At 69.6% G+C, this 27,803-nt stretch overlaps 6 protein-coding genes across 7 annotated transcripts; 4 read left to right on the top strand and 2 right to left on the bottom strand.

Annotated features, from left to right (window-relative positions):
* Positions 1 to 20: 20 nt before the first annotated feature.
* Positions 21 to 4,122, bottom strand: FBXW5 (F-box and WD repeat domain containing 5). The gene is made up of 8 exons (XM_036306873.1): positions 3,952 to 4,122; positions 2,965 to 3,180; positions 2,574 to 2,731; positions 2,052 to 2,226; positions 1,800 to 1,948; positions 1,090 to 1,658; positions 802 to 1,014; positions 21 to 723 (listed from the first exon to the last, which is right to left on the bottom strand). The coding sequence occupies exons 2-8, from the start codon at positions 3,155 to 3,157 to the stop codon at positions 486 to 488; spliced, it is 1,695 nt and encodes a 564-aa protein (XP_036162766.1). The 5' UTR covers positions 3,158 to 3,180; positions 3,952 to 4,122; the 3' UTR covers positions 21 to 485.
* Positions 2,594 to 6,167, top strand: C8G (complement C8 gamma chain). The gene is made up of 8 exons (XM_036306877.1): positions 2,594 to 2,733; positions 4,629 to 4,791; positions 4,894 to 5,030; positions 5,153 to 5,223; positions 5,315 to 5,422; positions 5,713 to 5,814; positions 5,896 to 5,934; positions 6,021 to 6,167. The coding sequence occupies exons 1-8, from the start codon at positions 2,723 to 2,725 to the stop codon at positions 6,032 to 6,034; spliced, it is 645 nt and encodes a 214-aa protein (XP_036162770.1). The 5' UTR covers positions 2,594 to 2,722; the 3' UTR covers positions 6,035 to 6,167.
* A 2,161-nt stretch (positions 6,168 to 8,328) lies between these two features.
* Positions 8,329 to 13,995, top strand: LCN12 (lipocalin 12). Its single transcript, XM_036306853.1, has 6 exons — positions 8,329 to 8,442; positions 8,821 to 8,951; positions 10,534 to 10,613; positions 10,684 to 10,804; positions 10,956 to 11,144; positions 13,881 to 13,995. The coding sequence occupies exons 1-6, from the start codon at positions 8,329 to 8,331 to the stop codon at positions 13,993 to 13,995; spliced, it is 750 nt and encodes a 249-aa protein (XP_036162746.1).
* A 3,029-nt stretch (positions 13,996 to 17,024) lies between these two features.
* On the top strand, positions 17,025 to 19,930 carry PTGDS (prostaglandin D2 synthase). Its single transcript, XM_036306943.1, has 7 exons — positions 17,025 to 17,220; positions 17,798 to 17,955; positions 18,087 to 18,163; positions 18,661 to 18,771; positions 18,915 to 19,016; positions 19,488 to 19,513; positions 19,788 to 19,930. Exons 1-6 carry the CDS (start codon positions 17,107 to 17,109, stop codon positions 19,511 to 19,513), a joined length of 588 nt encoding a protein of 195 aa, XP_036162836.1. The 5' UTR covers positions 17,025 to 17,106; the 3' UTR covers positions 19,788 to 19,930.
* Positions 19,931 to 21,375: 1,445 nt separating this feature from the next.
* Positions 21,376 to 26,190, bottom strand: CLIC3 (chloride intracellular channel 3). The gene is made up of 6 exons (XM_036306940.1): positions 26,051 to 26,190; positions 25,096 to 25,205; positions 24,900 to 25,025; positions 24,678 to 24,784; positions 24,422 to 24,597; positions 21,376 to 24,328 (listed from the first exon to the last, which is right to left on the bottom strand). The coding sequence occupies exons 1-6, from the start codon at positions 26,084 to 26,086 to the stop codon at positions 24,170 to 24,172; spliced, it is 714 nt and encodes a 237-aa protein (XP_036162833.1). The 5' UTR covers positions 26,087 to 26,190; the 3' UTR covers positions 21,376 to 24,169.
* On the top strand, positions 21,935 to 23,465 carry PAXX (PAXX non-homologous end joining factor). Of its 2 annotated transcripts, none has more exons than XM_036306941.1 (7): positions 21,935 to 22,096; positions 22,170 to 22,230; positions 22,442 to 22,491; positions 22,665 to 22,855; positions 22,941 to 23,009; positions 23,140 to 23,224; positions 23,314 to 23,465. In XM_036306941.1, exons 1-7 carry the CDS (start codon positions 21,969 to 21,971, stop codon positions 23,390 to 23,392), a joined length of 663 nt encoding a protein of 220 aa, XP_036162834.1. In that variant the 5' UTR covers positions 21,935 to 21,968; the 3' UTR covers positions 23,393 to 23,465. The 2 variants fall into 2 exon arrangements, with proteins under 2 accessions (XP_036162834.1, XP_036162835.1); XM_036306942.1 differs by having other exon boundaries at positions 23,310 to 23,464.
* Positions 26,191 to 27,803: the final 1,613 nt, after the last annotated feature.

Raw genomic sequence — 27,803 nt, 5'->3', positions numbered from 1 at the left:
TTAGCAGAGACGACGCAGTGTGCTGCTGCCAACTGTTTATTCGGGTCCTGAACTGGTGACGAGTGACATGCAGTCCACCGGGCCGGCCACAGGCTGGCCCGCATCGCCCACCAGAGGGGACCCTGGGCTCCCAGGGCCAGGTTGGGCATGACCACCCCCCAGGGCCCCTGAGGGCCAGCTGAGGGGGAGGGTCGTGCTGACGTCCCCAGGCCCAGGCCTAGGGAGAGGGGTGGGTGAAGGGTGGGGCTCCCAGTGTCCTGTGCACCCCAAGCAGCCAGGAAGCCGCCGGGTGCCCGAGAGCTAAGTGTCACGGCCGTGGGAGGTGCTGTGTGCACAAGCGTGGTGGGGTCCAGCGTCCACTCCTGCAGCCCCGCGGACCTCCTTCCTCAGGCATCGCTGCTGCGGGCTCCTCTGCCCCCACGCCCTCTGGGCAGCAGCCTCCGTGGGTCCTGCAGCGGAGACACCGTGCTCCTCGGGCGCGCCCCTCAGCGCCTCTGGCTGGCGAACCAGGAGAAGAAGGGGCGCGGGCGGGGGGCCTGGAGGATGCGCACGGTGCGGGGCGAGCGCCAGGCCTTGATGGTGGCGTCGTCGCTGGCTGTCAGCAGGAGCTCCTGCTCCTGGGGGCTGAACACCACGGAGTTGACGACGTCCTGGTGCCGCAGCTTGGCCAGGCAGATGTTGTAGTGGCGGTCCCAGACGTAGCCGTGCCGGTCCTCAGCCCCACTGTGAGACGACGAGCTGATGAGCCCCGCGCCCGCCGGCCCACCGCCCGACCGCCCGACTGCCCGCCGGCGCCCCGACCTGGCCACGAAGTCCCGGCTCACGTCCAGGAAGATGAAGAAGCACTCGTCGTTGGGCGTGTAGGCGCGGTGGGCGCGCAGGGCCCGCTTCACCTCCCGCATGGTCTTGAGGTCAAACACCAGCAGGTCGATCTCCTCGGCGATGGGCGGTGGCTGCATGGGGTCGGCCACCACGGAGCCGCTGGGCCAGGCGCGGCTGTTCACGTACAAGTACCTGGGAAAGGGCACCCTGCTCACTGGCGTGCGCACACCCGAGACCCCTCGCCCCTCCGCCCCGCACTCAGCACACCTGTGGTCGGGGGACAGGCCCATGCCAACGATGTGCCCATGCACGTCGATCACGTGGTCCAGGGCATCAAAGAAGGCGTCGGAGCCTCGCCCCTCGCCCAGCACGGGCCCCGCCGTGGTCATCTGGTGCGGCAGGATATGCTTGATGCCGATCTGGTGCGGGGAGTAGGTGAGGCAGCCGGTGGTGAAGATGAGGAGCTTGTGCTGGGCGCAGGCCGCATGGCCCTCGGGGGGCTTGGTGCGGCCCTGGGCCAGCAGCTCCGCCACCTTGGTCTCCAGCATGCGCTCCGCCAGCGGCGGCTGAGCCCGGGCGTCCAGGAGCCCGCCCAGGAGGCGCCGCCAGCCCTCCTCGGTGCGCCGCGGGGCCGGGCCCGCTGCCTCCTCCTCCTCATCGACACCATCGCTGCTCAGGTCAAAGACGCGGCCCGGGGGCGCGCTGGTGTCCAGCAGGAGGTCAGGGCTGTCAAAGCGGCCGCAGTCGGCCACCATCACCGTGCGGATGGTGCTGGCGTTGAGGTTCTGAATCTTAAAGAGCCGCTTCACCACGTTGACGTTCTCAGACTCAACGTCCTGGGGGTGTGGGGGGCGCAGGCGGCAGGGGACGGCAGTTGGGGAGTGGCACTGCCACCTGGGGCCACCCGCCAACCTCAGGGCCGCCTGGGGCTGCCCGCCTCACCTGGGGCCGCCCCCTCACCGGGGGCCGCCCCTCACCTGGAAGGCGTTGTTGAGCCAGAGCACGGAGCAGGAGGTGACCTCCCCGATGCGGTGTAGGTTGCCAGAGATGAGGCTGGTCTCGGTGAGCCAGCAGCCGAACACGTCGTAGGGCTTGTTGCGCACTCGGGACAGCAGCACGAAGGTGTCTGGGGAGGAGCGGGGGCTGGGCTACGGGAGGGCGGTGGGCAGTGGGAAGAAGCTGGGGGCAGGGGGCTGGGGCTGGGCCAGTAGCCCCAGGCCCGCGCTCACCTAGGCTGATGACCGCAATCTCCCCGGAGGAGGAGTTGTGGGGCCCCAGGAACACCCCCGAGGCGAGCAGCAGCGAGTCGTCCTGGTTGAACTGGGAGAACTGCGTGTAGCTCCAGTTGTAGGGCCGCATGTCCGCGCTGTGCAGCAGCGCGATGGTCAGGTCGTTGTTCCAGATCTGAGGGGGCGCGGAGGGTCAGGCACGGGACACGCGAGCCCTGGCCGTCCGGCCCACGCAGGTGCCCAGGAACCACCGCCAGGGGCTCCTGCTCCTGGTGTCAGCCCAGCCCAGGGTGGGGGCCCAGGGGCGGGTGCCCAGGCTCAGGTCTGGAGCAGCAGGCTTCCAGCGGGACCCTCCTCCCTGTTGGCAGCTCTGGCCTCTCCAGTGCAGCCTCTGGGCCTGGCTGGTCCTGACTTGCCCTCTCCACGGGGATGAGGCCGCCTGGCAGTCTCACCCACGGCCGGCCCTCCCCTCCCTGTGTCGAGGCGGGGCCTGCCCCAGCCCCAGCTCTGGGCGGCCCTCACCTTCACGGTGCAGTCTTTGGAGCAGGACGCAAACTGGTAGCCCGAGTGGGAGAAGCTGAGGTGCAGGACCTGGTCCGTGTGCTCCCGGAGCGTCTGCACCTCCACGCAGGGCACCGTGTCATAGAGCCGCCGGAACTCCTCGTACCAGGATGAGGCCGCTGTGAGTGCGGGGGGTGGGGGTGGGGGGGTCACTGCTGGGGCCCGGTGGTGGGGCCAGCCCTGCCCCTGGAGCTCGCTGGTCACCACCCCAACATTGGGGCGGCCTGACTACCCGGCCTTGCCAGGCCTGCATTCCCAGGCCTGGCCCAGGTGCCGGACTGGACGTAGGTGGCAGCCGTGGGGGCCTGGCCCCACCCAGCCGTCCTGGGGGCCGCAGGCACGCGGTGCTGACCTGGGTGTCGGGGCACATCGCGGGCCACCTGGTAGTAGCGGTAGAACTGCTCCCTCCAGAGGAACTCGTCTCGGGACACGGCCTGCCACTGGCGGCACACCAGCCCGGCGGCCAGCACGTCCGCGGGGCCCAGGCTCAGGAAGATCTGGTAGACCAGGCAGTCGGGGAGCAGGGGTGTGCCCCCCTCGTCCATCGTGACATTCTGCCCAGGCGGCCCTGGAACCCACGCACGACCTCCTCAGCGCCCGTAGGACTTAGGACGGGGGAGCCCCCACCCAGGAGAGGGGCGGGGCCTGGGCTGAGCAGAGACATCCCTGTGGCCGCTCCTCCGCCCCCCCAGCTGCCCAGCGGGAACCCACCGCAGGGATGGGGGGGGGGCCGAGTCCCGGATGCCCGGGCCTGGTTCAGCCCGTGGGGGAGCGCGGTGCGAGCCTTGGGGACCCCAGACCACCCTACCCGGAAGGCTCCAGGCCTAGGAGACAGGCCTTTGGGTGCCCCCTGCCCTCCCCCCGCCTGGGCCCAGAGAGACATGGGTGCCAGGGCTGCGGCGGCTCCAAGGCCAAGACACGCAGGCCCCGCGCTCCGGCCACGATGACCTTGCGGCCGCCCGAGGCTGCGGAGCCGTCGGCGGGGGCTTCCTCCCAGAGAGGGTTTGGGGTCCGCCCGTCCCAGCGCCCCCGACGCCGCCGGGCCCTCCAGCCGCCCGGGGTCTCTGCCTGCGGCCCCGGGAGCCCGCGGGCCAGGCGGCCTCGGACGGGAGCGGGGGGCGGGGGCCGGGGCGGGGCCGGGACCGCCCAGCGCCCCCTCCCACCTCCGCGAGGGGCTGCGGGGCGGGGCCGCGGCTCATTCATTGGCCGGGGCGCGGGCCGGGGTCAGGGCGGGGGCGGGGGCCGGTGTCGACGCTCCCGGGCCCTGGAGCCGGGTCGGGGGCGGTGGTGACGCTCCCCGGGGGCGGGCGACGTCGTTCCCCGGGGCCGGCGCACTCACCGCGGCCGCCTCCGCCCGGCTGCGCTGCCCCCGCCCCGGCGCCCGGCCTCGGCCCGCGGACCCGCTTCCGCCCGCCGCCGCTCCGCCTGCCGCGTCTTTACGGTGCAGCCGCCAGGCCGGCGCCTCGAGCCCCGCGGCAGCGATGGGCGCCCGCAGCTGCGTCACTGCGCCTGCGCCCCACCCGCGCTCTGTGCGCCTGCGCGCTCGGCGAGCCCAGAAGAGCGCCCCTGGCGGCCGGGAGGCGCGGCGCCGGCTGGGCTGGGGCCCGTGGGGTGCTGGTTCCAGACCCGCCGCCGCCCTCCGTGGTCGGTTCCTAGCAACTGGCTCCAGGAGCCTCTCCCTTCCTCTCTGAAATCAATGAAAAAATATTTAAAAAAAGAAAAGACCAGTGCCGACCTCAAGGAGCTGCGGGCGGTTTAACGGAGAAAAATGTGCAAAGGCCTGAGCACTGGCCACGGGAGATCGGGTGGCGGCTCCTGGACCAGCCAGTCACCTCGGACTCTGGACCCAGGGCCTGGCGCCAGGGCCCTGCGCGGAAGTGCAGGGTCGAGGTCAGATGTCCAGGGTGAGGCCAAACTCGGGGGGCTGGGGCTTGGGGACCAGACGTGACTTCCTGGGCAGCACCGGACAGTGGACTCCGACCCAGGACGTGTTCATCTGCCCTCCGTGTTGCTCAGACCTGGCACCGACACCGCCTCCGCCATGCTGCCGCCCAGGACTGCCCTCCTCTGGACTCTGGTCCTGGCTGCTGGCTTCCTGGGTCTGGGGGCTCGGAGACGCCCCCAGCGCCCGTCCCCCATCAGCGCCATCCAGCCCAAGGCTGGCTTCGACGCCCAGCAGGTGGAGCTGGGGGCGGTGGGGAGGCGGCAGCTCGCCCAGCTTCGTAGGGAGGGTCAGGCCGGGCAGCCCCATCCCCTCAGGTCCTGACACCCCTGCCTCCAGTTTGCAGGGACTTGGTTCCTCGTGGCTGTGGCCTCCTCCTGTCGCTTCCTGCAGGAGCAGGGCCACCGTGCCGAGGCCACCGCAGTGAAGGTGGCGCCCCAGGGAGCCGCCATGGCTGTCAACACCTTCCAGAAGCTGTGAGTTCTGCACGGGCCCCACGGCCACCCCAGCCCCGACCACCCCCCTGTGGCCTGTCCTGCTGTCCCGCACGGGCTGCCCAGGGCGGGTGCCCGAGCTGCTGTGCCTTCGCCCCTCCCAGGGATGGCATCTGCTGGCAGGTTCGGCAGCTCTACAGAGACACGAAGGTCCCGGGCCGCTTCCTGCTCCGAGGTGAGGCAAGGCAGCGGGAGGGGATGCAGGGCCGGGGATGGGGCTGACCTCACTGGCCCGGCTCTGGCCGGCTTTGCCCGTCTCTGCCCAGCTCGAGGCGCGAGGGGAGATGTGCACGTGGTCGTCGGGGAGACGGACTACCAGAGCTTCGCCATCCTGTACCTGGAGCGGGCGCAGCGGCTGTCGGTGAAGCTGTACGGTGCGTCCTCGCGGGCGCCCTGGCTCTGACACACTAGTCTCCACCGGGGAGCTGGACCAGCCCTGATGGACACACAGCCCCCCCCCTCTCCTGGCGTCCTGACCTTCTCCTGCCAATCCATCGGGGGTTCAGGGACGCACCCCTGCAGATAGGCCCAGGTGTGGGACAGGAAGGGGACAAGAGGGGCAGGGGTCAGACAGGGCTGGGCGGGTGGTGGGCACACAGACCCTGTCCCCAGAGTGCCCTGCCCCCCCGACCCGCGGGTGCCCCAGGAGCCCTGTGTCCCACAGCCCGCTCGCTCCCCGTGGACGACTTGGTCGTGAGTAAGTTTGAGCAGAGTGTCCAAGAGGCCAACATGACGGAGGACCACATCTTGTACTTCCCCAAATATGGTGAGTGCCCCCATGTCCCCAGGTGGCTGCCTGCCCTCCGCAGGCCTTGCCTGGCCACACTGACCCCTGCTTGGCCCCCAGGTTTCTGTGAGGCCGCTGACCAGTTCCATGTCCTGGACGGTGAGTGGGCGGCGGGCCCGGCTGGGCGGTGCATGGAGGGCGGGCGAGGGCCGAGGTCTCGCTGGCTGAGCGCCGTCTCTGTGCAGAGGTCAAGAGGTGAGGCCACCCAGCCCCTGGATGAGAGGCCGAAAGGACCCTCCACTGAGACCTGCACCCACCTACCCTCGGAAGCTGCCCCTCACCCCCAGGACCCTGGGCACTGCCCCCATTAAACGCCACCCTTCTTGGCCCGACTCCTGCCTTTCTGTGCTGGCTCTGTCCCAGGCCCCTGTGGTGAGGTCACCCCATGTGACCGCTCCCCAGGTGGGTCAGGGACCCTCCCAGGGAGGCCAGGCGACGGTGGCTGTGGGCCCAGGTCTGGGTGAGCTGGCACCGGCCTCGGAGGGTGGCCGGACTCGGGACAGAGGTGGGGGGTCTGTACTCCAGGTGGAGGACTGGTGAGCACAGGGGCTCTGGGAACACAGACGAGGGCCCCCCACACAGCCAGGCAGCCCCCCCATCCCCCCGGAGCCGATACCCAGGGTCTGGCAGGATCACCAGCCAGAGACTTGGAAGCAAGGCATGCTCTGCCCGTAGGGAGGAACTTTCCGGAATGCGGGGAGAGAGAGACGGGGGAGGGGCTGAGACGGGCCAAGGTGTCCTGTCCCCGCGGCTGCCAGGAGGGGCCCACACTCCACACTCAGCGAAAGGAGAGGCCCTGAGGTAGGGCCCCTCGGGGAAGGGCCTGGTGCCCCTGAGCACAGTGCGTCCCGCCTGCTGGTCCCTCACGAGGTCCCGACATAGAAAACGTGGAAGAGAAGACGCACAGTCGTTGCCCGGCCGGCGTGGCTTGGCGTGGACCTATGACCCAGGAGGTCAGGGCACAGGCCCGGGTTGTGGGCTCGATCCCAGTGGGGGGCGTGCAGGAGGCGGCCGATCCAGGATTCTCTCTCATCACAATGTCTCCCTCTCCCTCTCCCTCTCCCATCCTCTCTGAAATCAACAAAAACATATCTTTTAAAAGTGCTTCCCAAGCTCTAATCACATGTTCAGATGCGAAGGCGAAACAGCAGTAGCTCCGGGCGAATCCCTAAACACATTTACTGTCTTACTCAGGGCGGCGCTGCCCGAGGGCACTGGGCCTGGGGCTCTGTTCACCAGAACCGATGGCCCCTTTGTGCTGAGCGGCCGGGAGACGGGGTCCCTGTGCAGGGCCCGCTGTCCCCGTTCTGACACGCTGCTGACTGCGCCCCCATCTCTCACCAGGGCGCCTGTGGACGGGGCCGCCCGCCCTGGGAGGGGCGTCCCCTGGCGAGGCTGAGGGGCTGGCGGTGTGTGTGTCGGGGGGGGGGGGGGGGGGGGGACGCCAGGCCTTGGGGGGGGGGGGGAGTGAGGTTCCTCTGAAACGTCAGGGGAAACAGTCACGTGACTGGGAACTTCTCTCCCCATGGATCCGTCTCCTGGAAGACACTGCTGACCAGCGGGCACAGCGAGCGCCAGGCAGGGAGCATCGCCCCGTGGGCTCCGCCCTCCCGTCCCAGGGCCTGCGGATGACCCAGAGGGTCCTGGGGGCTGGGATCTCTGAGTGTCTGGCTGGGGCTCCTGCTCGAACAGGCTGCCCAAGGCTGAGTGTGAGCGAAGGGAGGAGGCGGCCTAGGACAGGGGGACCCCGCGGGGGAGCAGGTGGCCTAGGACAGGGGTTCACAGGTCGGGGACACAGTCTTCCCAGCTGGTGTGGAGTCCAGCACCCACAGGCCCACTGCCCGCGGCTCCTTCCTCTGGGGGGGCTGGGGGCGGGGGGGGCCTGCAGGCTCAGAGCCACCTGTACCCCCGACTGGTCTCCTGCCCCATGACAGTGTGTGGGCGCCTCCCCCCACTGGGCCCAGCTGGCCCCCTCCCTGAGCTGAGAGTCGCTGGGGGTTGTCCCCCTCCCCCCCGGCCGGCACCCGCCGGACTTCGGGTTGGGGCATGCGGGCAGCGTGGGTGCGGCAGGCCGGGCACTGCACCGTGTCCCTGCAGCAAGAACACCGTGGCTCTGACGCCTGGGGACTCGAGGGCCATGTCCCTGGCCTGGTGCATTCTGTCCTCCACCCTGGCACAGGCCTGGCGCTCAGAAGGGGGGTCGGAGCTGGGGGGGACATGGGGGGACGGCGTTCAGGAGGAGAAGGCCAGGACCAGGGACCTGGGAGGCACCTCCCCATTTCCTGCCACCTCCCTCCCCAAGCAAGACCCAGGTGCCCCCCGTCTTTAGTGGGCAGATCTGAGGAGGGCCCGCCTCAGCCCCCCCAGGCCCTGCACCCACTCCCCTGCGGCCAGGCCTGGGGGTGGAGCTGCACACCCAGGGGGGCTGCGGGGCGGGGCCCATAGGAGGGAGCTGAGTCGCCAGCACCCGTGGCCACTTCTCTCAGCGGCCAGATGGGACCTCTGTGTGCCCTGTGGGTGCTGCTCACGCTGCTGGAGGCCATCACCCCGCCGCCTAAGTTCTGGCCGACCACCATCCAGATCATGCAGGGCTTCGAGGTGGACAAGGTTGGAGGGGTGCCAGGGGGCGGCAGCGGGCAGGATGCAGGGAGAGGCAGGCCCTGCTGGCATGGGCAAGGCCTGGGCGTCCAGTTCAGCCAGCCCTGCACAAACGGGGACCGGCTCTCAGACCCCCCTTTCCCGCGGAGACCCCTGAGCTCCACCGGAGGCCACCGCTCCGGGGTCCGCACCCCGTGCTGCAGCCCGGACGGTCCCCGCGAAGGGACCACCCCAGTCCCTCAGAGAGGCCGCAGCTGGCCAGGATCCCCGCCTTGCCTGCCCCAGGGGCCCCCAGCTCCCAGCCTCCGTGGTACAGCCCACGGGGGACCCGGCCTGCAGGGGGGCTCGGCCTCTGGGCTCTGCCAGCCCAGCTGCCTGTAGTTTCAGGGGGAGTGGTTCGTGCTGGGCCTGGCGGGCAGCACCCACAGCCGGGCAGACAGGTCCTTGCTGAGCCCTTTCACCGCGACGTTCGAGAAAAATAAAACGAATCAGCTTAAGGTGACCTACGCCATGATCCGGTGAGTGAGGGTCCCGGCCTGTGCCCGGAAGCCAACGGCCCTGCAGCTCAGGTCCCCTGAGGCCTCCTAATGCTGGGACACCCAGCCCTGTGGGGGGACCCCGAAGAGGGGGGCATTCGCCAGAACACAGACTCAGCCCGAGGGCTTACGGACTTCAGGCTCGGCTGGATCCGGCAGCCCAGATGCCCTCTCAGCTCTGCCTGCTCCTCACCCCTGTGCAGGCAGGTTCTCACCTCCCAGGACAGGACGGTGGCCTGGGCCGCCACCCTCAGGGTCCCAGTCCCAGGAGAGGGCGCCTCCAGGCCAGCGAGGCCATGAGCTCTGCTTGGTCTTTTTGGTTTTTTAATAATTTTTTATTGATTTCAAAGACAAAGGGAGAGGGAGAGAGAGAAACATCAGTGATGCCCTGGCTGGTCTGGCTCAGTGGATAGAGCTTCGTCAGTCTGCAGACTGAGGATTCCTGGGTTCGATCCGGCCAAGGGCATGTGCCAGGGGGATGAACCCCAGGAGGATGTTTCCACCTCTCTCTCCCTCTCCCTTCCTCTCTGAAATCAATAAAAACATTTAAAAAAAAGAAAAGAAACATCCATGATGAGAGAGAATCATGGATCGGCTGCCTCCTGCACGCCCCCTACTGGAGATCAAGCCTGCAACCCGGGCACATGCCCTGGACTGGAATCGAACCCAGGACCCTTCAGTCCGCAGGCTCTATCCACTGAGCCAGACCAGCCAGGACCGATGGGTCTTCTTGAGTCATGTGCGCCTCCTGGACCAGGGGCTGTGCCCGGATGAAGTGCCCCCCATGGAGGAGAGGGGGCCCTGATGGGCAGCCCCTGTGGGGGCCGCAGCCTTTCCTGCCCGGCTGCCGGGCTGCAGAGGAGGAAAGGCCCCAAGGCCTCTGGTCCCTCGGACGTAAAGCAAGAAGCTACGCGAGGCTGGCGTGTCCTGTGGAGCCGGGTGTCCCTAGGGGCCAAGAGGGGCTGCCCTCGGCTTCCAGCCCCAACCCACCCGGGAGCACGGCCCCCCACGGCCCTGGGACTCCGGGGCCCCTGACTTGACCAGCTGGGCTCCGGCTGCAGGTGGATGAAGGGGGGCAGGGAACCCGGAGCCCTTGGGCAGCCGCCTCCCACCGCAGGCCCCGCTGCACCGGCCACTCCGCACCGCCAGCAGCTCCCTGCAGACGGCCCTGCGCTGCTGGCCGGGCCATCAGCCTGGCGGGTGCAGGAGGTGCAGGGCCCAGCACCGGCAGCCACACCGCCTCCCCCACTTCTCCCGGGGCCCCCCCAGAGAGGGCTCTTTGTCTCCTCACTGCACCCCCGTTCCAGGCCCACAGGCGTGGTCGGCGGGTGGACGGGGCAGAGGCTGCAAAGGGGGTGGGTGAGCCACGCCGACAGGAGGCAGAGCTCACGCCTGGCTGCTCGGGAAGCAGGTGGCCACGCATCCCCGCGAGGGCAGCCGAGCCCCAGCCTGCCGGGCCCTGCTCACCACCCCCACCCTGCGCTGCATTCTCCTGGGAGGCCCGCGTGGGGCCAAGGTGGCCGGCGGCCCCCGGAACCTGCCTCCTCTGCCCTTCTCCCCCCAGGGGCCAGCGCTGCGTCACCTGGTCGTATGTGCTGATTCCCACAGCCCAGCCTGGCGTGTTCTCAGTGGAGAAGAGCAGGGGTGAGACGGTGGGTGGGAGGAAGGCAGGGGGCGCTGGCCGGGGGCCCCCTGACCGGGCTGTGCCCCCTAGAGCTCGGGACCGACACCGAGGAGGTGTGGGTGCACGAAACGGACTACAGCACCTTCGCGCTGACGAGCTCCCGCAGGCGGTCCAGGCACCGCAGCATCCTCAGGGTCCACCTGCTGTGTGAGCCCCTCCCGTCCTCTAGCCTCCCCGCGGCTGGTGGGGCTGGGGGGGGGAGTGGCCATGTGCTGGGCCTGGGGCCACACCAGCGGGCGGGGGTGTCCACCACTCGGGCCACCCCAGGGCTAAGGCCACGCTGTGTCTTGGGCTGCAGTCAGAGCGTGGGCGCTTCAGACTGAGGCGCTGGAAAAATTCCTCTGCCTCCTCAAAGCCCGGGGCCTGTCGGAGGCCAACATCGTCTTCCCAGACATCCCAGGTAGCGCCTGCTCCCTCCTCCCACCTGGGCCCTCCTCCCGGCCACCTGCTCCCACCTGGGCCCTCCTCCCGGCCACCTGCTCCCACCTGGGCCCTCCTCCTGGGCCACCTGCTCCCACCTGGGCCCTCCTCCTGGCCACCTGCTCCCACCTGGGCCCTCCTCCTGGGCCACCTGCTCCCACCTGGGCCCTCCTCCCGGCCACCTGCTCCCACCTGGACCCTCCTCCCGGCCACCTGCTCCCACCTGGGCCCTCCTCCCGGCCACCTGCTCCCACCTGGGCCCTCCTCCCGGCCACCTGCTCCCACCTGGGCCTTCCTCCTGGGTCACCTGCTCCCACCTGGGCCCTCCTCCCGGCCACCTGCTCCCACCTGGGCCCTCCTCCCCGCCACCTGCTCCCACTGGGCCCTCCTCCTGGGCCCCCTGCTCCCACCTGAGTCCCTCCTCCCACCTGCTCCCACCTGAGTCCCTCCTCCCACCTGCTCCCACGTGGGCCCTCCTCCTGGCCACCTGCTCCCACCTGGGCCCTCATCCCAGCCACCTGCTCCCACTGGGCCCTCCTCCTGGGCCCCCTGCTCCCACCTGAGTCCCTCCTCCCACCTGCTCCCACCTGAGTCCCTCCTCCCACCTGCTCCCACGTGGGCCCTCCTCCCGGCCACCTGCTCCCACCTGGGCCCTCCTCCCAGCCACCTGCTCCCACTGGGCCCTCCTCCTGGGCCCCCTGCTCCCACCTGAGTCCCTCCTCCCACCTGCTCCCACCTGAGTCCCTCCTCCCACCTGCTCCCACTGGGTCCCTCCTCCCGGCCACCTGCTCCCACTGGGCCCTCCTCCTGGGCCCCCTGCTCCCACCTGGGCCCTCCTCCTGGCCACCTGCTCCCACTGGGCCCTCCTCCCACCTGCTCCCACCTGAGTCCCTCCACCCACCTGCTCCCACCTGAGTCCCTCCTCCCACCTGCTCCCACTGGGCCCTCCTTCCACCTGCTCCCACTGGGCCCTCCTTCCACCTGCTCCCACTGGGCCCTCCTTCCACCTGCTCCCACCTGGGCCCCCCTCTGGGCCACCTGCTCCCACCTGGGCCCTTCTCCTGGGCCACCTGCTCCCACCTGGACCCTCCTCCCGGCCACCTGCTCCCACCTGGGCCCTCCTCCTGGCCACCTGCTCCCACCTGGGCCCTCCTCCTGGCCACCTGCTCCCACCTGGACCCTCCTCCTGGGCCACTGCTCCCACTGGGCCCCTCCTCCTGCCGCAGCCCCTCCCAGATCAGCTGCTCCTCCCTCCTGCTCCCTGGGAAGCGGCCACTCCCCTCCCTCCTGGTCCTGAGCCGCTGTCTCCCCTCAGACTGGGCGCGCTACCGGAAAACCTGTGGAACGACCAAGTGACCCCGTGCCAGGCTGTCCCTGCCCAGCCCTCACTCAGCAGGAAACAGCCCGCGAGCCCGTGGCTGGGACGCTGGCCATTTCCTCCGCGGCGGCCGAGCACAGAGGAGCTCTTCTCGGAGGACGCCCCCCTGCACCCCCCCCCCCCCCGTCAGAGGTCACATGGTGTCACTCCGCCCACGCGGGGGGAAGGTGGCAGCAGGTGGCAGGAGCCCTGGGGGGGGGGGGAGCGTGCGGCGGTGGCATCGGGGGTTCGCCTTGTCTGACAGCTGCTCCTGTGCCCTTTCTTTTAGGATTAATTCCTTTATTACATCATTTTCTCTTATTAGCTTAATTTACTTATTTTAACCCTTTTTATTTTTTTTATTGATTTCAGAAAGAGGAAGGGGAGGTGGAGGGGAGAGAGAGAAACATCAATGAGGAGAGAAAAATCATGGACCAGCTGCCTCCTGCACCCCCCCCCCCCCCCCCGGGGATGGAGCCTCACCTGGGCCTGCGACCTCCCGGTTCATAGGGTGACTCTCAGCCCCGAGCCACCGGCCGGGCCTGTTTAACCGTTTCACCGTGTTTGAGGGCACAGCTCAGTGGCATCGGGCACATTCACACGGTGTGTGCGGGGCAGCCTCTCCAGAACTGTCCCTCTTCCCACCCCGACTCTGTCCCAGGAAACACCCTCCCACCCCCCATCCAGCCCCGGCCCCGCCTCCCCCGGCCCCTGTGGGTCTGATGCCTCCAGGGACCTCCTCGGAGTGGGTCCCACGGATGGTCCTGTGGCGGGTGCATCCCACGGCCTGTCCCCCAGGCCCTCCCGGTGTGGCCGGTGGCAGCACCCCCCGTGGCTGCACAGTGTCCGGCTGCGGGAGGCCGCGTGTTTGTCCGTCTCTGCTCCGTGGACACGGCTGCTCCCGCGTGCGGCTGTCGGTCACGCGGCTGTCGGTCACGCGGCTGTGCACGTGGGGGCGCGGTCTCTCCGCGGACATGTTTCCTGCTCTTTCCTCGGTTGGCGGGAGGCGGGCCGATCCCGAGCCCCAGTGTGGCCATAACGGGGTGTTTGCTGCTCTTGAACCCCACGCCCCTCCGAGCGCCTTGGGCGTCTGGGTCAAGTCTATGGAGACACGCGGAGCCGAGCGGGACCGGTCCCGGGCCTGGCCCACGTCGGGGTCCCTCCTGCCTGGCCCGCTCTCCCGGGCAGAGCCGCTGGCGATGAGTCGCTTCAGGTTTGGTTTTCTGAGAAAAGCCTGTGTCGTGTCCATTTCTGAAATGCGGACTCAGCTGGGATGTCTCACGAGCGCTGCGGGCACGGGCAGCCGTCCACTCGGAGCGGGCAGGGCCAGGCACCTGTGCAAACACCACCAGCGCGGGTCCCGCCGAGATCCCCCCAAGCCCGCCGCCCCGCCCAGCGGCCATCAAATTCCTGTCCCCACGGGGAGTTTGGCCTGACTGTGTCTCCACAGGCCCAAGGCCACCGCCCCCTTCGCTGGGCGGTCAGGAGACGCTGTGCCTGCCTCGGACCCACCCCCTCACCTCACTCGCCTCCAGCCGAGGTGGGAGCTACAGTTTCCCGGCTGATGGGGGACATGGGAACATTGTCTCCACTGTTCATGCTCGTGCGTGCACACACACGCACACACGTATGCATGTATGCCCGCGTATATATGCATATGCATACACACGTGTATACACACACAGGCATGCACACACGTGTATACACACACAGGCATTTGCACACAGGTGCCCGCCCCCCTCGCCTCTGCTGGGGACACACTGTCTCTTTGTGTGTCTTCGGAAGCTCCCGCTGGACTGAGGAATTTCTGGCAGGAAGAAAGCTTTTCTGCCGGAAGTTTTATTTCTCAGGTTCCCGGCTTAGTGGGAGCTGGGACTTTCCACCCCCTCCACGGCCAGGACTCTGAGACCCTGGGCAGCGAGTGACCCCGAAGCCACTGTGCCCTTCAGCACGGTCCCAGGCTGCCCCACGGAGGCTGGCCGAGCTGCCCCCTGCCCCGGGGCTGGCCGGGGGCGGGGGGGGGCCTGGGCTCCCCTGGAGGCAGACCCCACTCCGGGTCACAGTGGGCCTTGTCTCTGGTCTCCACACACATCCGCCTCCACCTGCATCTCAGGGGCTCAGGTCTCATCTCCCAGACCTCGGGGTTCCAGGGGCTGCTGCCCGGTGTGTCTCCAGGTCCCAGAGGCCATGCAGCACCCCCAGCTCCCTGTGCCCCTCCACTGGCCTGGCCCCTCCCCAGGGCGGCGTGGGCAGGGGGTCCAAGTGCCCAAGAGGCCCTCCCAGCACCATCTGGGGATGACCAGGTCTGTGCACAGCTCATGGCGGTGGCTGAGCCTGCTGGGGTTCAGGACAGAGTGGGGGTGGCCTTGGTGTGACCTGGGCATGACCTGGGCGTGGTCTGAGCTTGCCCACCTCACCCTCCAGGGATGGTTTTGCAGATAAAGATGCTCAGAGCCCCGATCCCTGGTCGACCTGCTTATTTCTGGGGATGGGGAGGGGGCACATGAAGCAGGGGGACCCCCCAGCATTTCCCCATCTGGTAGCGGAGGAACCACTGCAGACCCGCCTGTCACCACCTGGCAGCGCTCCTCTGTGTCCGGCCAGGCCCAAGCAGGACAGGCGCCCCCCCCCCCCCGCCCCCCGCCCCCCCCCCCCCCGCCCTCGGCTCCTTGCCTGCTACCCCATCCCTCCAGCCAGGAACCCACCCAGATCGCGGCCCCACCCCTGCCTGATGCCCAGGCTCTGGGGGTCCCAAATCGGGGGAGCCAGGCCTGGGGGGGCGGCCCACCCCCTCCCCACGCGGCCCACCCCCTCCCCACTGTCCTCACTCCTCTTCTCGCCCAGCCTCCTCTGGGGCCCAGCAAGCATCTTGCCTCCCTCCCCCAGGGCCAGGCCATGTCCAGGCACAGCTGTCCCCGGGGCCTGGCTGTGGCGGACCCGTCCTGGTCGCTCCATCTGTCCCCATGCCCCTCCCCCAGCAGACATAAACACTGGGTGCCCGGCGGGGCTGGCAGGAACACCAGGCCACCACGGGTGGGTGGCGGCTTCCGGAGCACCCGGCTCCAGGTCCCGGCGATGTCGGCCCTCTCTTAACCCCCTGCGGGCGGGGCTCCCTCCCCGCCTGACCGGGCCCTCGGGACCACAGAGGTGGACCTGCCCTTGGGATGCTGAGCCCAGGACTGGCTCCCTGCCGCTTGGAATGCCAACAAGGAGAGGCAGGTGCTGGTGGGAGGGAAGGCGTTTATCCCAGAGCCGGCAGCCTGCGGAGAAGGGGGCTCCACCCCAAACACCATCTTCACCACCGGCCCGGGCACGGGGTTTTGTTTTTTTAATGACTTTTTATTGGTTTTTAGAGAGAGAGGCAGGGAGAAGGAGAGCGAGCAGTAGGGATGTGAGGGCACGACACCGACGGCCGCCCCCTGCACGCCTGACAGCGAATCGAACCGGCAACCTTAGGACAACACCCAACCAGCTGACCGCACGCCAGGGCCGGCCCGGGTTTCAGAAGGAGGGAGAGGAGAGCAGAGCAAGATGCAGGGCGGGGGCGGGAAGGGCTCTGTGCGCAGACCCGCAGGGCCCACTCCGACAAGGGCCTCAAAACTGGGCAAACTGGTGTGTGCCGCCTGGTCCTGTCCAGCTGGTCTTCCGGGCGAAGGTCAGCCAGTCTCCGGAGCCGCCGTGCCCGAAGGCCGAGCCTGTGTCTGTGAAGTTAGTCCCTGGGATTCTTCTGTGAAGCTGCTGCGTGTCCCACCCGCGGCCAGCAGGCCCTGCACGGCCAGCAAGCAGCCGCCAGGGATGGAGACAGCGGGCCCTGCAGGGCCAGCCCCGTGGAGGGACCTGCCCGCGGCTGGGACCCCCCCCCCCCTGCCCTGGCTGTTCTCCAGCCTCTGGCAGAGGCAGGCTGGCCTGGGGGACCCTCCTGAGGACAAGGCCAGCTCCTCGCACCCCAGGGTCCAGAGCAGCAGGCGAGCGGCCGCCTTCCCCCAGCCCTCCCCCGGCAGGTGCCGCTCAGGGAAATGGCCGCCTCATCTCTGCTGGGCCGCTGAGCCCAGCTCACATGCCTTTTGGGCTGCCCTTGGGGGTGCGCCCGGGTCAGCCCCCTGCGTCCTCCCCCTGTGCCGGGCCGCCCGCGGGCTCCTCAGAGGCCAACATCCGGCTCCTCCCGGCTGGGAACGGCCACCTTCAGCGTTGCCCTGCCTTGTGCTGTGAGAGGAGGCAGTGCCAGGACCCGGCACCTCTGCTTCCGGGGGGGTGGCAGGGGGGCCCCCCACCCCAACGTCCAGCACATCCCACACCCAGGCGGGCAGTGGCCGGACGCCCCGGGGGCAGGATGAGGGTCCCCTGCCCCCGTCTGGGCTCCAGGGGGGGTTCTGGCTCTGGAAAAGAGGCTGGCGCTGAGGGGCCTCTGCCCGCACCCAGCCCCCCAGTGCAGGGCCTGGCCCGTCCGGATCAGAGTCTCTTACATAAGAAGCCGGCGGGGGGCGAGCGGCCGCTGGGCTGGTCACCGAATCCTGCTCGCCCGGCATCACGCGCCTCGGGGGCTGTCCTTGGCCCTGGGCGGAGGCCAAGCCAGGCCCATAAATAGGGGTCTCCCAGGGCTCCTGCCAGTCCTGCCGGCCTCCCCCGCTCGGCCCACGCTGCTGGCACCAGGCTCCGACGCCGCTCAGCCTGGGAGAATGGCAGCTCCGCGCACCCTGTGGCTGGCGCTGGTCCTGCTGGGGGCCCTGGGCGTCCTGCAGACCCCGGCCCAGGCCCAGGCCTCCGTGCAGCCCAACTTCCAACAGGACAAGGTGAGGCGCTCCCCCGCCCAGTCCCCAAGGCGGACAGGGCTCTGTGGCGGGAAGGGGGTGCTCTCTGCCCCGGGCTGTGTCCCTGGGAAGAGGGCTGCCCCTCCCCCAGGAAGGAGATGGGTGTCCCCCGCCCGTGTCCACGAGTGTCACACGGAACACGCAGACACGCCAGTCACCCCTCCAAACAGTCCCCCCTCGGAGCTCAGGACGCCCAGGGCAGCTGGCGCAGGTTCCACACCTGGGGCCCAGGATGGATGTGGGGACGCAGACAGGGGTGGCCCACAGGGCAGCCACAGACACCCATGGACGCGGTGGTGCTGGTCCTCCCGCCCGCCCTGCGCCCCTTCCCCGGAGTGTCCAGTGTCGCAGACACCCAGTGGCCACCCCCCGAAACTGCCCAGCGCCCTCTGCTGCCCGCTCCAGGGAGGAGCTGCACTGGGCAGAGCTGGGCAGAGGAGGCTGGACCAGGCCTGCCCTGGGGTGGGGCGGACTGGACACGGGACATGGAGGGGCAGGGTGCCCACCCCCGTGGGCCTGAGAGAGTCCCGGCTGACTGGGCAGGGGCCGCTCCCCGCAGTTCCTGGGGCGCTGGTTCACCGCGGGCCTCGCCTCCAACACGAGCTGGTTCCGGGAGAAGAAGGCCGTCCTGTCCATGTGCTCGGCCGTGGTGGCCCCGGCTTCTCCCGGGGACGGGGACGGGGACGGCGTCCTGAACCTCACCACCACCTTCCTCAGGTGCGACACGGGGGTGGGGGGCGGGGCGGTGGGCCGAGAGCTCCCCGCAGGGCCCAGCCTGCCCCACCGCGGCTGGCTGCCGTCTAGGGACCCCCCACACTTGACCCTGACGGAAGGTGACCTGCCCGCAGGAAAGACCGGTGTGAGACCCGGAGCCTGCTGCTGCGGCCAGCGGGCCCCCCCGGCTGCTACAGCTACACGAGTCTCCGTGAGTGGGGCGCTGGGGACGCACTGTGGGTGACTCTGGGTGACCCCCAGCCGAGCAGGCCCTCCCAGTGTCTGGCCTGGACCTGCCCCCTACTCGGGAGAGAACCCGGGACCCACCCGGGAGCCAGTCCTGCCGGGCCCTGTCCTGCCCGGTGGGGTCTCCCCAAACCTTGTGGCCCCCACCCTGCTGGACGGGCAGGCACGCAGCACCCCAACCTCTCCTGGGAGGATGGCTTCCCACCGGGTCTCCCTCCTCCGACCAGCAGAGGGCTGGTGGCTGCATCCTGACCCCTCGTTTTCTGAGCCTGCGTGTTTGCTGCCCCCCAGGATCCTGGTTGGGGGACATGGGGGCCCCCTCCCCCGCCCCTGGCAGAGTTCCCAAGCTGTGCAGGCAGGAGGCAGGGGGAGGGCGGGGAAGGCAGCCAGAGGGGAGTTTCCCGCCCCCTCCCAAGGCCAGAGGTCGGGCAGGCTCGCCCACTGTGGTCATCTTGTCCCCAGACTGGGGCAGCTCGCAGGACGTGTGGGTGGAGGAGACGGATTACGGAGAGTACGCTCTGCTCTACGCCGCGGGCTCCGGAGACCACGGCTTCCACATGGCCACGCTCTACAGTGCGTTCTCCCCCCGCGCCCCCCCCCCGTCCCCCGCCCCCCCCCCCGCCCCCCAGCCTGGCCTCAGGCCTCCCCGGGAGGGGCCGGGGCGCCCACGCGGAGGGGGGCAGCGCTGAGACCTCTGGCGTTTCCGTCCTGCCCAGGCCGCACCCAGACCCCGCGGGCTGCCGTGAAGGAGAAATTCACCACCTTCGCCCGGGCCAAGGGCTTCACAGAGGAGGACATTGTCTTCCTGCCGAAGACGGGTGAGGGCGCTAATCCCCGGGAGGGGGTGCAGTCAGATTAGAGGCAGGCGGTTCCGGGAGGCCGGGGGTCGGAGGTCATCTGGCCAGACCGCCCGCTGAGCAGCCACGTGGCTTACACAGTGGGGGCCATTGTCCTCCCCCCCACCATGGCCTGCAGCCCCGGATTCACCAAGCACCCGGCGTGTGGGCCAGGTCCCGGTCGGCCCCCAGGATTCAGGGGTCTCCAGCCCGGTGGGGGGCAGGTGCTATGGGCACCCGGGGCAGCAGCCCATTGGGGCTGGGACGTGGGCTCCCCGAGGCCCAGTGCCCATGGCCTTGGGGGTCAGGCAGCTGGTCTGCAGCAGGAGCTGGGGGAGGGGTGGGAGTGATGGAGTCACGGTTTTGGGGGTCAGCAGCTCCCCGGGGCTACGGTGGGGGAGTGACCCTCACCCAGGCCCTGACCACCCGCCTTCCCTCCGTCTTTCCTGGCAGATAAGTGCCTGGAGGAGCAGCAGTAGGTGAGTGGGCTGCAGGCTGGCCTCCCCCACCACCCCACCCTCCGTGCAAGGGGAGCCCTTGGCCTGCAGGGGCCAGTCCCAGGGGGCGGGGGTTCCCCTGGGGTTCAGTGAGGCAGGAGGAGCTGGGACCGGGGCGGGATCTGGTGGGGAGGTTGCAGGAGACCCTGAGGGGCTTCCCCTCCCTTGTTGCCTGGACGGCTGGGCGCTGGGTGGGCTGCAGACCCCGGGGTGGGGCGGGGCCGGGCTGCTGCTCCAGCTCCCCTCCTGCTCTCAGGCAGGTGACCCAGCCCTCAGGACCTGGCCGCCCGCCCTGCTCCATCCTCTCCGTGACCCCAAGTCCCCAGCTCTGGCTCCCCGACCACCACTCCGCCCCCTTGGCTTTAGCCTGCCTCGACAATAAAATCTAGAAGCAACTCAGCCGCCTGGCTCCTGTCTGTCTGTCCTGGAGTGGGTCCTCTGTCGCCGCCCTGGCGTGCTCTGGCTGCTCTCTGGGATCCTGACTCCCCCACCCGGTCTGCTCTGCAGGGCACCCTGGGGGGGGGGGGTAGGTCAGAGGTCAGCACAGCTCCAGGGAAGTGCCCGCAGCGCCCCCCACACACACCCCTTGGGCCTTGGAGCACAGCCCTGCCTGTCTGCCCGGCCCCAGGCCCCTGGCCCCCGCAGGGGTGTGGTCCCCGCCCAGCCTGCCCTTCACACTTGCTTCACCCAGATTCCTGGCTGGGTGCATGCTCAGGCCCCTGTCCTGGGCCCTGCCTGTCCCCACATGTGCAGCAGCACCCGCCTGCCCACAGGCCCAGCCGGGCAGAGCTCAGCGGGCCCTGCACAGCACCCGGGGCTGTGAGGCTCAGAGGTGAGGGTGAGCTTCTGAGAGGGCTCCTTGGAGGAGGGGAGTGGGGGGCTGTGCCTGAGCTGAAGATGGGGGCCAACACCCCGAGGGCCTGCCAGGACCGCACCTGCCCCTGCCACACGGCATCCGGCCACCCCCAGGAGGAAGCGCCAGAAGTGGGCCCGGTCCTCGCTGCCAAAACCTGACCTCGACCTATCCCAGTGGGTCTGCCAGGGGGCCAGCCAGTGCCCCAGGACATCTCCTGGGCATGAAGGCCCTGCTCCCTGTGCGCCCTGTGCGGGGTGTCCCCAGACCAGGCCCAGGTCTCCGTCCAGGCTGACTTGGATGCCAGCCAAGTGGGCCCCTCCTCCGGGATGCCCTCTCCCATAGGAGCTGATTCTGGATCAGAGACGGTGTGGTCAGGCTGGACTGAGCCGGCCCCCAGCTGTTCGGGGCCCAAGGCAGCAGGCCCCTCAATTCCTCAGGCCCTCGGTGGGGACCGGTCGGGGCTGCCCTCACCTCAGGTCAGGGTGCACTCGGGCAGGGGGCTGCCTATGTCTCTCCCGGGACCCTCCCTACAGTCCCAGGGCATCTGGTACATGGCTGGGGTGATGTCGGATGACCCGGGCTTCCTGGACGCCAAGGACAGCAGGAAGATGCCCGTGGTCTCCGTGACCCCCATGGCCAACGGCGACTTGGCCCTCAAGTTGGGGTATTCCACGTAAGTGACCTCACGCGCCCACCTGGGCCAGGCCTGAGACCTGGGCAGTGTGAGGCCAGATGTGAGCCAGCAGGAACCGAGGGGCCCCTGACACCTTGCGGGTGCCAGGCTGCAGGCCATTAGGACTCAGCCCGCTCTCCATGTGGTGGCCATTTGCATCGGATCCAGTGGCCTCCTCGGGATGGTGGGCAGGGCTCCCTGATGGGGCCGCGGGCTGGGGCCCTGGGCAGTGCTGGCTGCTGGCGGGAGTCCAGGTGGGGACCCCGGGCTCAGTGGCGCCGGGAGGAGGGATGAGCGAGTGCAGAAAGCCTTGGGCGCTGGTTAAAGTACTTTATTCACATCTGTATTGTGGGTTGTGCAGCTTTGGAAGCTTTGTGGTTTGTATCTAAGGACAACGTGAGAAATACCTCCCGGAGGCGAGAGACTGGGCGTGGAGGCCACGGAGAGGCCGCTGGGACCAGCAAGGGGCGAAGAGGCACAGGCCGGGCCGGGGCGGGGATCTGCACGCGAAGGCGGGAACCCCGGGCTCACGGGGGAAGGCGGGCGCGCGGGGGAGTGAGGGCCAGGGCCGGCCACGGGTGGGGACGCCCCGCGCACTAAGCCACGCCCCCAGCGGCGTAGTCTCGCCCCTAATGTAACCCCCCAGTCTCCGCCCCGTGACTAAGCCCCGCCCATCCCACAAGCCCCGCCTCTAGCCCCACCCCCGAGATAGCTCCGCCCCCCTGATCGCCGCTCGTGAGTCAGCCCCGCCCAGAGAACGCCCCTCCGCGTCCTAAGCTCCACCTGCCCCACGCGGTCTGAGGTCTGACAGGCCCCGCCCAGGCCCCGCCCACTGTGTAGGCCCCGCCCCCACCCGGCCTCTCGCCCGCGCAGGCGCAGCCGGGCCGGCACTGTGTCGGGGCGGGAGCATGTCTGCGCGGCCGCCGCTGCCGGCGCCGCTCTGCACGTTACCGCCGGGCCCGGGGCCCCCGCGCTTCGTGTGCTACTGCGAGGAGGAGGATGGCGGGGCCGAGGGCCCCGGCGGCTTCAGCCTCTAGTGAGTGGCGGGGCCCGCGGGGCGATGGGCGCGGCGGGCGGCGGGCGGGGCCGCTGACAGTCCCTCCCCGCAGCGTGACGGACGCCGCGCAGCTCTGGAGCACCCGCTTCCCGCCCGGCAGCCTGGCGGCCCTCGTGGGTAACGGGTCCTGGGCGGGCTGGGCCGTCCGACCTCCCGGACCTCCCGCGGGTGGAGGGGCGGTCTGGGTCCCCCGGGGGTCTGGACGCCTCGCCCGGGCTCTGAGGCTTCGCCCTAAGATTGGCTTGGGGTCCTGGGGGCTCTGGGTCGGGCAGGTTTGGGGGGACTGGGCCTCGTGCAGACGGTGACGCCCCCCACCCCCCGCAGAAAGCCCGTTTTGGCCTGAGTGCGGCGGAGGACATCGCTCCCCGGTTCAGGTGAGCCCAGGCCGGAGGGAAGGGCAGGCCAGGCCGGAGGGAGGGCAGGCCGGGCCGGAGGGGAGGGCAGGCCAGGCCGGAGGGAGGGCAGCCCAGGCCGGAGGGGAGGGCAGGCCAGGCCGGAGGGAGGGCACGCTGGGCCTGGCCGCAGCACTCAGCCCCTCCCTCCCCAGGGCAGCCTTCCAGCGGCAGGCCGCGGCTGTCATTCTGCAGGAGGATGGGGCGTCCCTGACCCTCTCTGGGGGGGCCCCCGGGCTGGACTTTGAGCTCTCCAAAGTGCCGGGCCCAGAGGCGGCCCCCCGGCTGCAGGCACTGACGCTGGGCCTGGCGGAGCGAGTGTGCAGCCTGGAGCGGCAGCTGGCAGGTAGGGGGGTGCGGGGCGGGCACCCCACAGCCTCCCTGGGCTCCCCCTGCCGGTGCCTCCATTCCTGGCCTCCCTCCCCTCGCAGCTGCAGAGGAGACAGCCGTCAGCCCCAGGAAGAGCCCTCGGCCTGGGGGCCCTCAGCAGTTCCTCCCAGGTGAGGCCTCTCACCGGGCCTGGGGCGGGGCGTGCCCATTCCTCTGTGACTCGGTTTCCCTGTCTGCGTGGAGGGGGGTGGTGGCCCTGGGGTTCCCCTGCATTCAGGCCCCTCCATCTGCTTCCCCCAGACCCAGAGTCTCAGAGAGGCTGCCCGGGACCTGGGGTCAGGAGGCGGTGCCCCGGGGAGTCGCTCATCAACCCCGGCTTCAAAAGGTGACGCCCGCTGCCCCTCCCTCTCGTGCCCAAGGCCCAGCCCTTCCCTCTGCACCCCGTAACGTCACCCCCTCCTCTCTCCCAGTAAGAAACCAGCCAGTGGGGTCGATTTTGATGACCTCTGACCCTGCCGCAGAGAGTGGGGTCCCGCCAGGAGTTGGCCCGTGAGAAGAGGAGAGGCCCCACCACCTCCCCCGAAGAGCAAGCCCCTCCCCCACCCAATAAACGCTGGTCACGCGAGGCTCTGGCTCTTGGGGGCTGGGGGAGAGGGACCGGCATGCCCCCCACTCCTGGCTGCCCCCTGGGTGTGGGCACAGGCGGTAAACAGAGGTGTCAGGCTCACCGTCCCTGGTGGCGGTGCCAGGGACCAGAGGAGCTGCCAACCTCTCCAACCGGCCCAGCCGCCACAGCCCGGCCAGCCCAGGAGCTGAGGGCCATGCAGGGCTGGGCCGGGGCTCCCCAGGACTGGAACTCCGTCACCCCCTGGGGCACACCCCTCTTCCCCCACCCAGCAGGGCATGGCCTTGAGGACCCCATACCATGCACACAGGACCTGCGAGAGATGGGGGGTGGCCTGCTGCCTGGGGTGGGGCTGAGGAATGTGGGCCACCCCACCCACTGGCTGGGAGCCCTGAGGTGCTCCGGCTGGGCTCTGCTCCCCACCCTCCTCGGCCATCCTGCCCCTCCGCCCTGGCCTGACTGGTTTGGGAGCCCAATCCAGTCCCGTCATCCCCGATGGATGGGGGATGGGCTGTTCCCCGCCACCAGTCCCAGCCCCTCTCACTCTGGGCTGTCATCTGAGCAGCCCGCAGTGGGGGCGTAGGGGAGGCAAAACCTCAGCCTTCTGGTCCCTGGGGTGTGCAGGTGTGCTCACTGGGGCAGAGGTGGCTTTGTGGAGCTGTGGATGAGCGGGTGGAGGTGGCGGCAGGGGCAGAGGCAGGGGCACTAGCGGGGGTGCACGACAGGCCGGTAGGCCGCCAGGATCTCGGAGCTGTGCGGACACGTGTACTTGAACTCCTTCTCCTGCAGCGCACTGTCCAGGTAGCGGCGGACGCCACGCAGCTGGGCGGGGATGGGGGCCCCACGGAAGTGCGCGCACACCGTCTGCGGGTGATGTGGGCGCCAGCGTGGTCAGGGCCTCCCCCGGGGCAGCCTCTCCCGCCCGCCCCCTCGGCGCCCAGCCCGCATCGCACTTACGTCCACGATGTGCAGCTTGGGCAGCAGGCCGCAGTCGGCCAGCGTGAGCTGGTCCCCATCCAGGAAGCGGCGCCGAGACTCGTGCAGTTGCGGCTCCCGGGCCAGCTCGTCATCCAGGGGCGCGCGCAGGTAGCCGTCCAGTCTGGCGAGGGCGCGCAGCAGCTGCTGGTACAAAGCTGGGGGTGCTGGGTGAGGACCCGGCCTGGAAGGTACCACACCCCCCCTGACCCTCGCCAAGGCTCCTGACCTTCCTCACCATCGTCCTGCTCGGGCACCGGGTTCTTGATGAAGGCAGAGAACTTGTGAAAGACGTCGTTGCCCGCCGTGGCGGACGCCCGGTAGCGGGGCGCCAGACTGGGGAACCTGGGAAGGGGGGAGGGGAAGGGTCAGACCCTTATTCTGCCCCCCGCCCCAGCCCCACAGCGCCCACCCGGGCTCTGTCCTGGGGGTGCCCCTCCTGCTGAGCCGGGGTTCTCACTCGGGGGGCCCCAGTGTCTCCTCCAGAAACTCCTCGATCTGCAGCGTGTCCGTTTTGGCATCACCGTCATAGAGCAGGATGGGCAGCTGGGAGCCGGGCGCGAAGTCCTTCAGCACGTCCAGGGACCTGTGGGCACAGGGGGCGGGGTAGTGGCCCGGGGGGCAGCGGCCGGCAGGGTCCCTGGGGCAGGGCTCACCTGCGGGTGTCCACCGTGGTGAGCGTGAAGGGCACACCCTTGAGGAGCAGGATCATGAAGAGCCTCTGGCAGGAGGGGCAGTGGCCCACGCTCTCACAGTCCTCGCTCGCCTGCGGGTAGGGGGGTGGGGGGACGTCAGGGCAGAGAGTGCACCAGGATCCCTGCCTCCCGACGGGTGGGGCCTGGCCTCCGCTGCCAAGAGGCTGGAGCCGGGCCAGAGCTCAGCAAGTGGCCGGTGAGGGCCCTTGACGTGGTCCCTGGGAGGAGGGAGGGCCCCAGAGCTGCTGGGAGGCTGGGAGGCTGGGAGTGGGCACGGGGCAGGGGTGGAAGTGGGCACGGGGCAGGGGTGGGACCCTGGCTCTGGGGCCTGGCCCTCAGCCCTGATCTAAAGAGTCTGGGTAGAGGCCAGGGCCCTGGGCTCCGGCCCCACAGGCTGGTCTCAGGGTGGGGTCGGCCGAGGGAGCTGGTTTCAGAATGATTCACAGGACAACTGGGCACCGAGGCTGTGGCACCAGCCGCCCAGTGCCCGAAAGTGGGAGGGTGCCAAGGCCTGACAGCTCTGTGGAGGGCACCACGGTCTGGGCACCAGTGAGGCTGCCCGGCCCCCCTCCTCCGGCACCGACCCTAAGCTCCCCTCGGGCCTGGCCACTGGCTGCCTGCTCGGCACCTCCCTGCTGAGGGGCTGGCCCGGCCCAGGAGCCCAGGTGGGTGTTGGGACAGGGCCACCCCTACCCCTTTTGGGGAGGACTCACAGGCCCTTTTCCCCTCAGGCTAACCCCATCTTATTCAGCCCCCGTAGGGCTGCCTGAGCCCACCCACCCCAGGGGAAGGGGCGCAGACACTGCCACGGAGACCCACCCTTCAGCCCTCTGTCCCCCGAGACAGTGGCACCCACAGAGCACCCCGCCCTGAGCCCCCACCCCAGCCACCCTCCTCCTCCCCCGCCCCCTGGCACCTTGACGAAGAGCTGGAGCTTGGCAGTCTCGGCCATGGTGGGAGCCACAGTGCTGGCCGCTGGGCGGGACCTGGGAGCTCTTTAAGGTTCCTGCCTGGTCCCCCCCTCCCGGCCCAGGGCCCGCCCCGCCCGCAGTCACCTGGGAGGTAGAGGAGGCGGGTGCTGGCGGCTGGTAGGCCATGTCCAAACGTGAGGGTGTGGCCTGGGAGGAACTGGGGGGAGGGCTGGTCCTGGGGCAGGGGGCACAGCTGGGGTCCTAGTGCCTCATGGGGGTGCAGGCCATGACCAGTGGACTGGGAGGCCGAGAAAGAGGGGTGTCAGCCTGGGAGGGGGCAGCTCTGGATCTTCACACACACACCACCCCCCGTGAACATCCCCGTGTCTGTCGGGGACCCCCAGCCCAGAAAGCTGGGGAGTGGGCAGGAGAAGCGATCAGCCTGGCCCCAGCCTCAGTTTCCCCATCTGCCTGCCTTACAAGACGGTCAGCCCCCCAGAAAGGGTGCCTCCACCCACTGAGCTCCATCGGGCAGACCGCCCTGCCCAGGGCGCGGCCCCCAGCCCAGCCGTGCCCTGGGGAGACCCGTCTGGCTCAGTGTCCACCCGGCTGACCCCACCAAGCAGCCAGGCAGGTCTCTCCCTCACAGCCTCACGGGAAGGGGTTTGAAGCCATGGGGTTGGCCCTCCTCCCACCCTCAGGGGGGTCTGGGAACCGCCACCCCACAGGCCCTAAAGGGTGGCCCCAGGACCAGCGCTCCCGGTGGGGGGACAGCCAGCGCCACCCAGTGGCCGAGAGCGGGATCTGCCCTGACTGCTCGCCTGCCCAGGGCCACAGTCCCTATGGGACTCAGGTCTGGGGGCCCCTTCCCAGACCCCACGGGCTCGGGCTCCTGGGGGCCACACTGCGGAGCTCGGGTCCGGCTTCCCTCGGCGCCTCCCCTCCGCCCGCTGGGGTGTCGGGGCCCCTCCGCGACAGGGGGGCCCACCCTGTGTGTTCCGGCCCTGCGCCTGGGCTCCCCACGTCCTGGGGGAACAAACGCCCTCGTGCACCTGTGGGGGGAGCAGCGCGCTCACACTCGCCGCGGACGGACCAGAACCAGGTCAGGCTGCAGCGCCGGCGCGTGGCGGTCACACGCTCGGGGTGCGGCTGAGGCCCTCTGGGGACCGTGTCAGCAGCGGAGCCGGTGCTGCCGCCCGGGCGTGACCCGAGGTGTCCTGTGAACTCCCGTGGGGGGGGGGGGGGCGGGCGCTCAGCTGCGGGACAGCTCCTGCGTCTCAGTCTCACGGGGGTCCGCGGGGCTCGAGCTGGACGCTGCCCCCGAGTTCATACGCGGAAATCCGAGTCCCCAGCAGCTCGGGGCGCAACGTACTGGAGATGAGGGCCTTTGAAACAGGGACTATGTTGAGCGAGGTCACGGCTGTCCTTACAAAAGGGGAAGCTTTGGCTCTGACCAGAGAGCTCGATGGTTAGAGCGCCACCCAAGGACCAAAGGGTCTGGGTTCGATTCCGGGCCTAGAGTGTGTGCTGCTGGCCCGGCTGGCATGACCTATGAACCAGGTCAGGGTTCGATTCCCAGTCAGGGCACAAGCCCCGGTTGTGGGCTCCATCCCCAGCGAGGAGCGTGCAGGAGGCGGCTGTCCAGTGATTCTCTCATGGATGCTCCTCTCCCTCTGCCTTCCTCTCCGAGATCAATAACAATAACAGTAACAAAGAAAAGCCGTCCCGAGCCCCCCGGCGCCCTGCCCAGCGGCATCC

This window comes from Myotis myotis, unplaced genomic scaffold (genome assembly GCF_014108235.1).
Source record: "Myotis myotis isolate mMyoMyo1 unplaced genomic scaffold, mMyoMyo1.p scaffold_m19_p_44, whole genome shotgun sequence".
In the NCBI taxonomy this organism is placed as follows: Eukaryota; Metazoa; Chordata; class Mammalia; order Chiroptera; family Vespertilionidae; genus Myotis; species Myotis myotis.
Note: the sequence above shows the minus strand (reverse complement) of the source record. Positions and strands in the feature narration are given on the sequence as shown.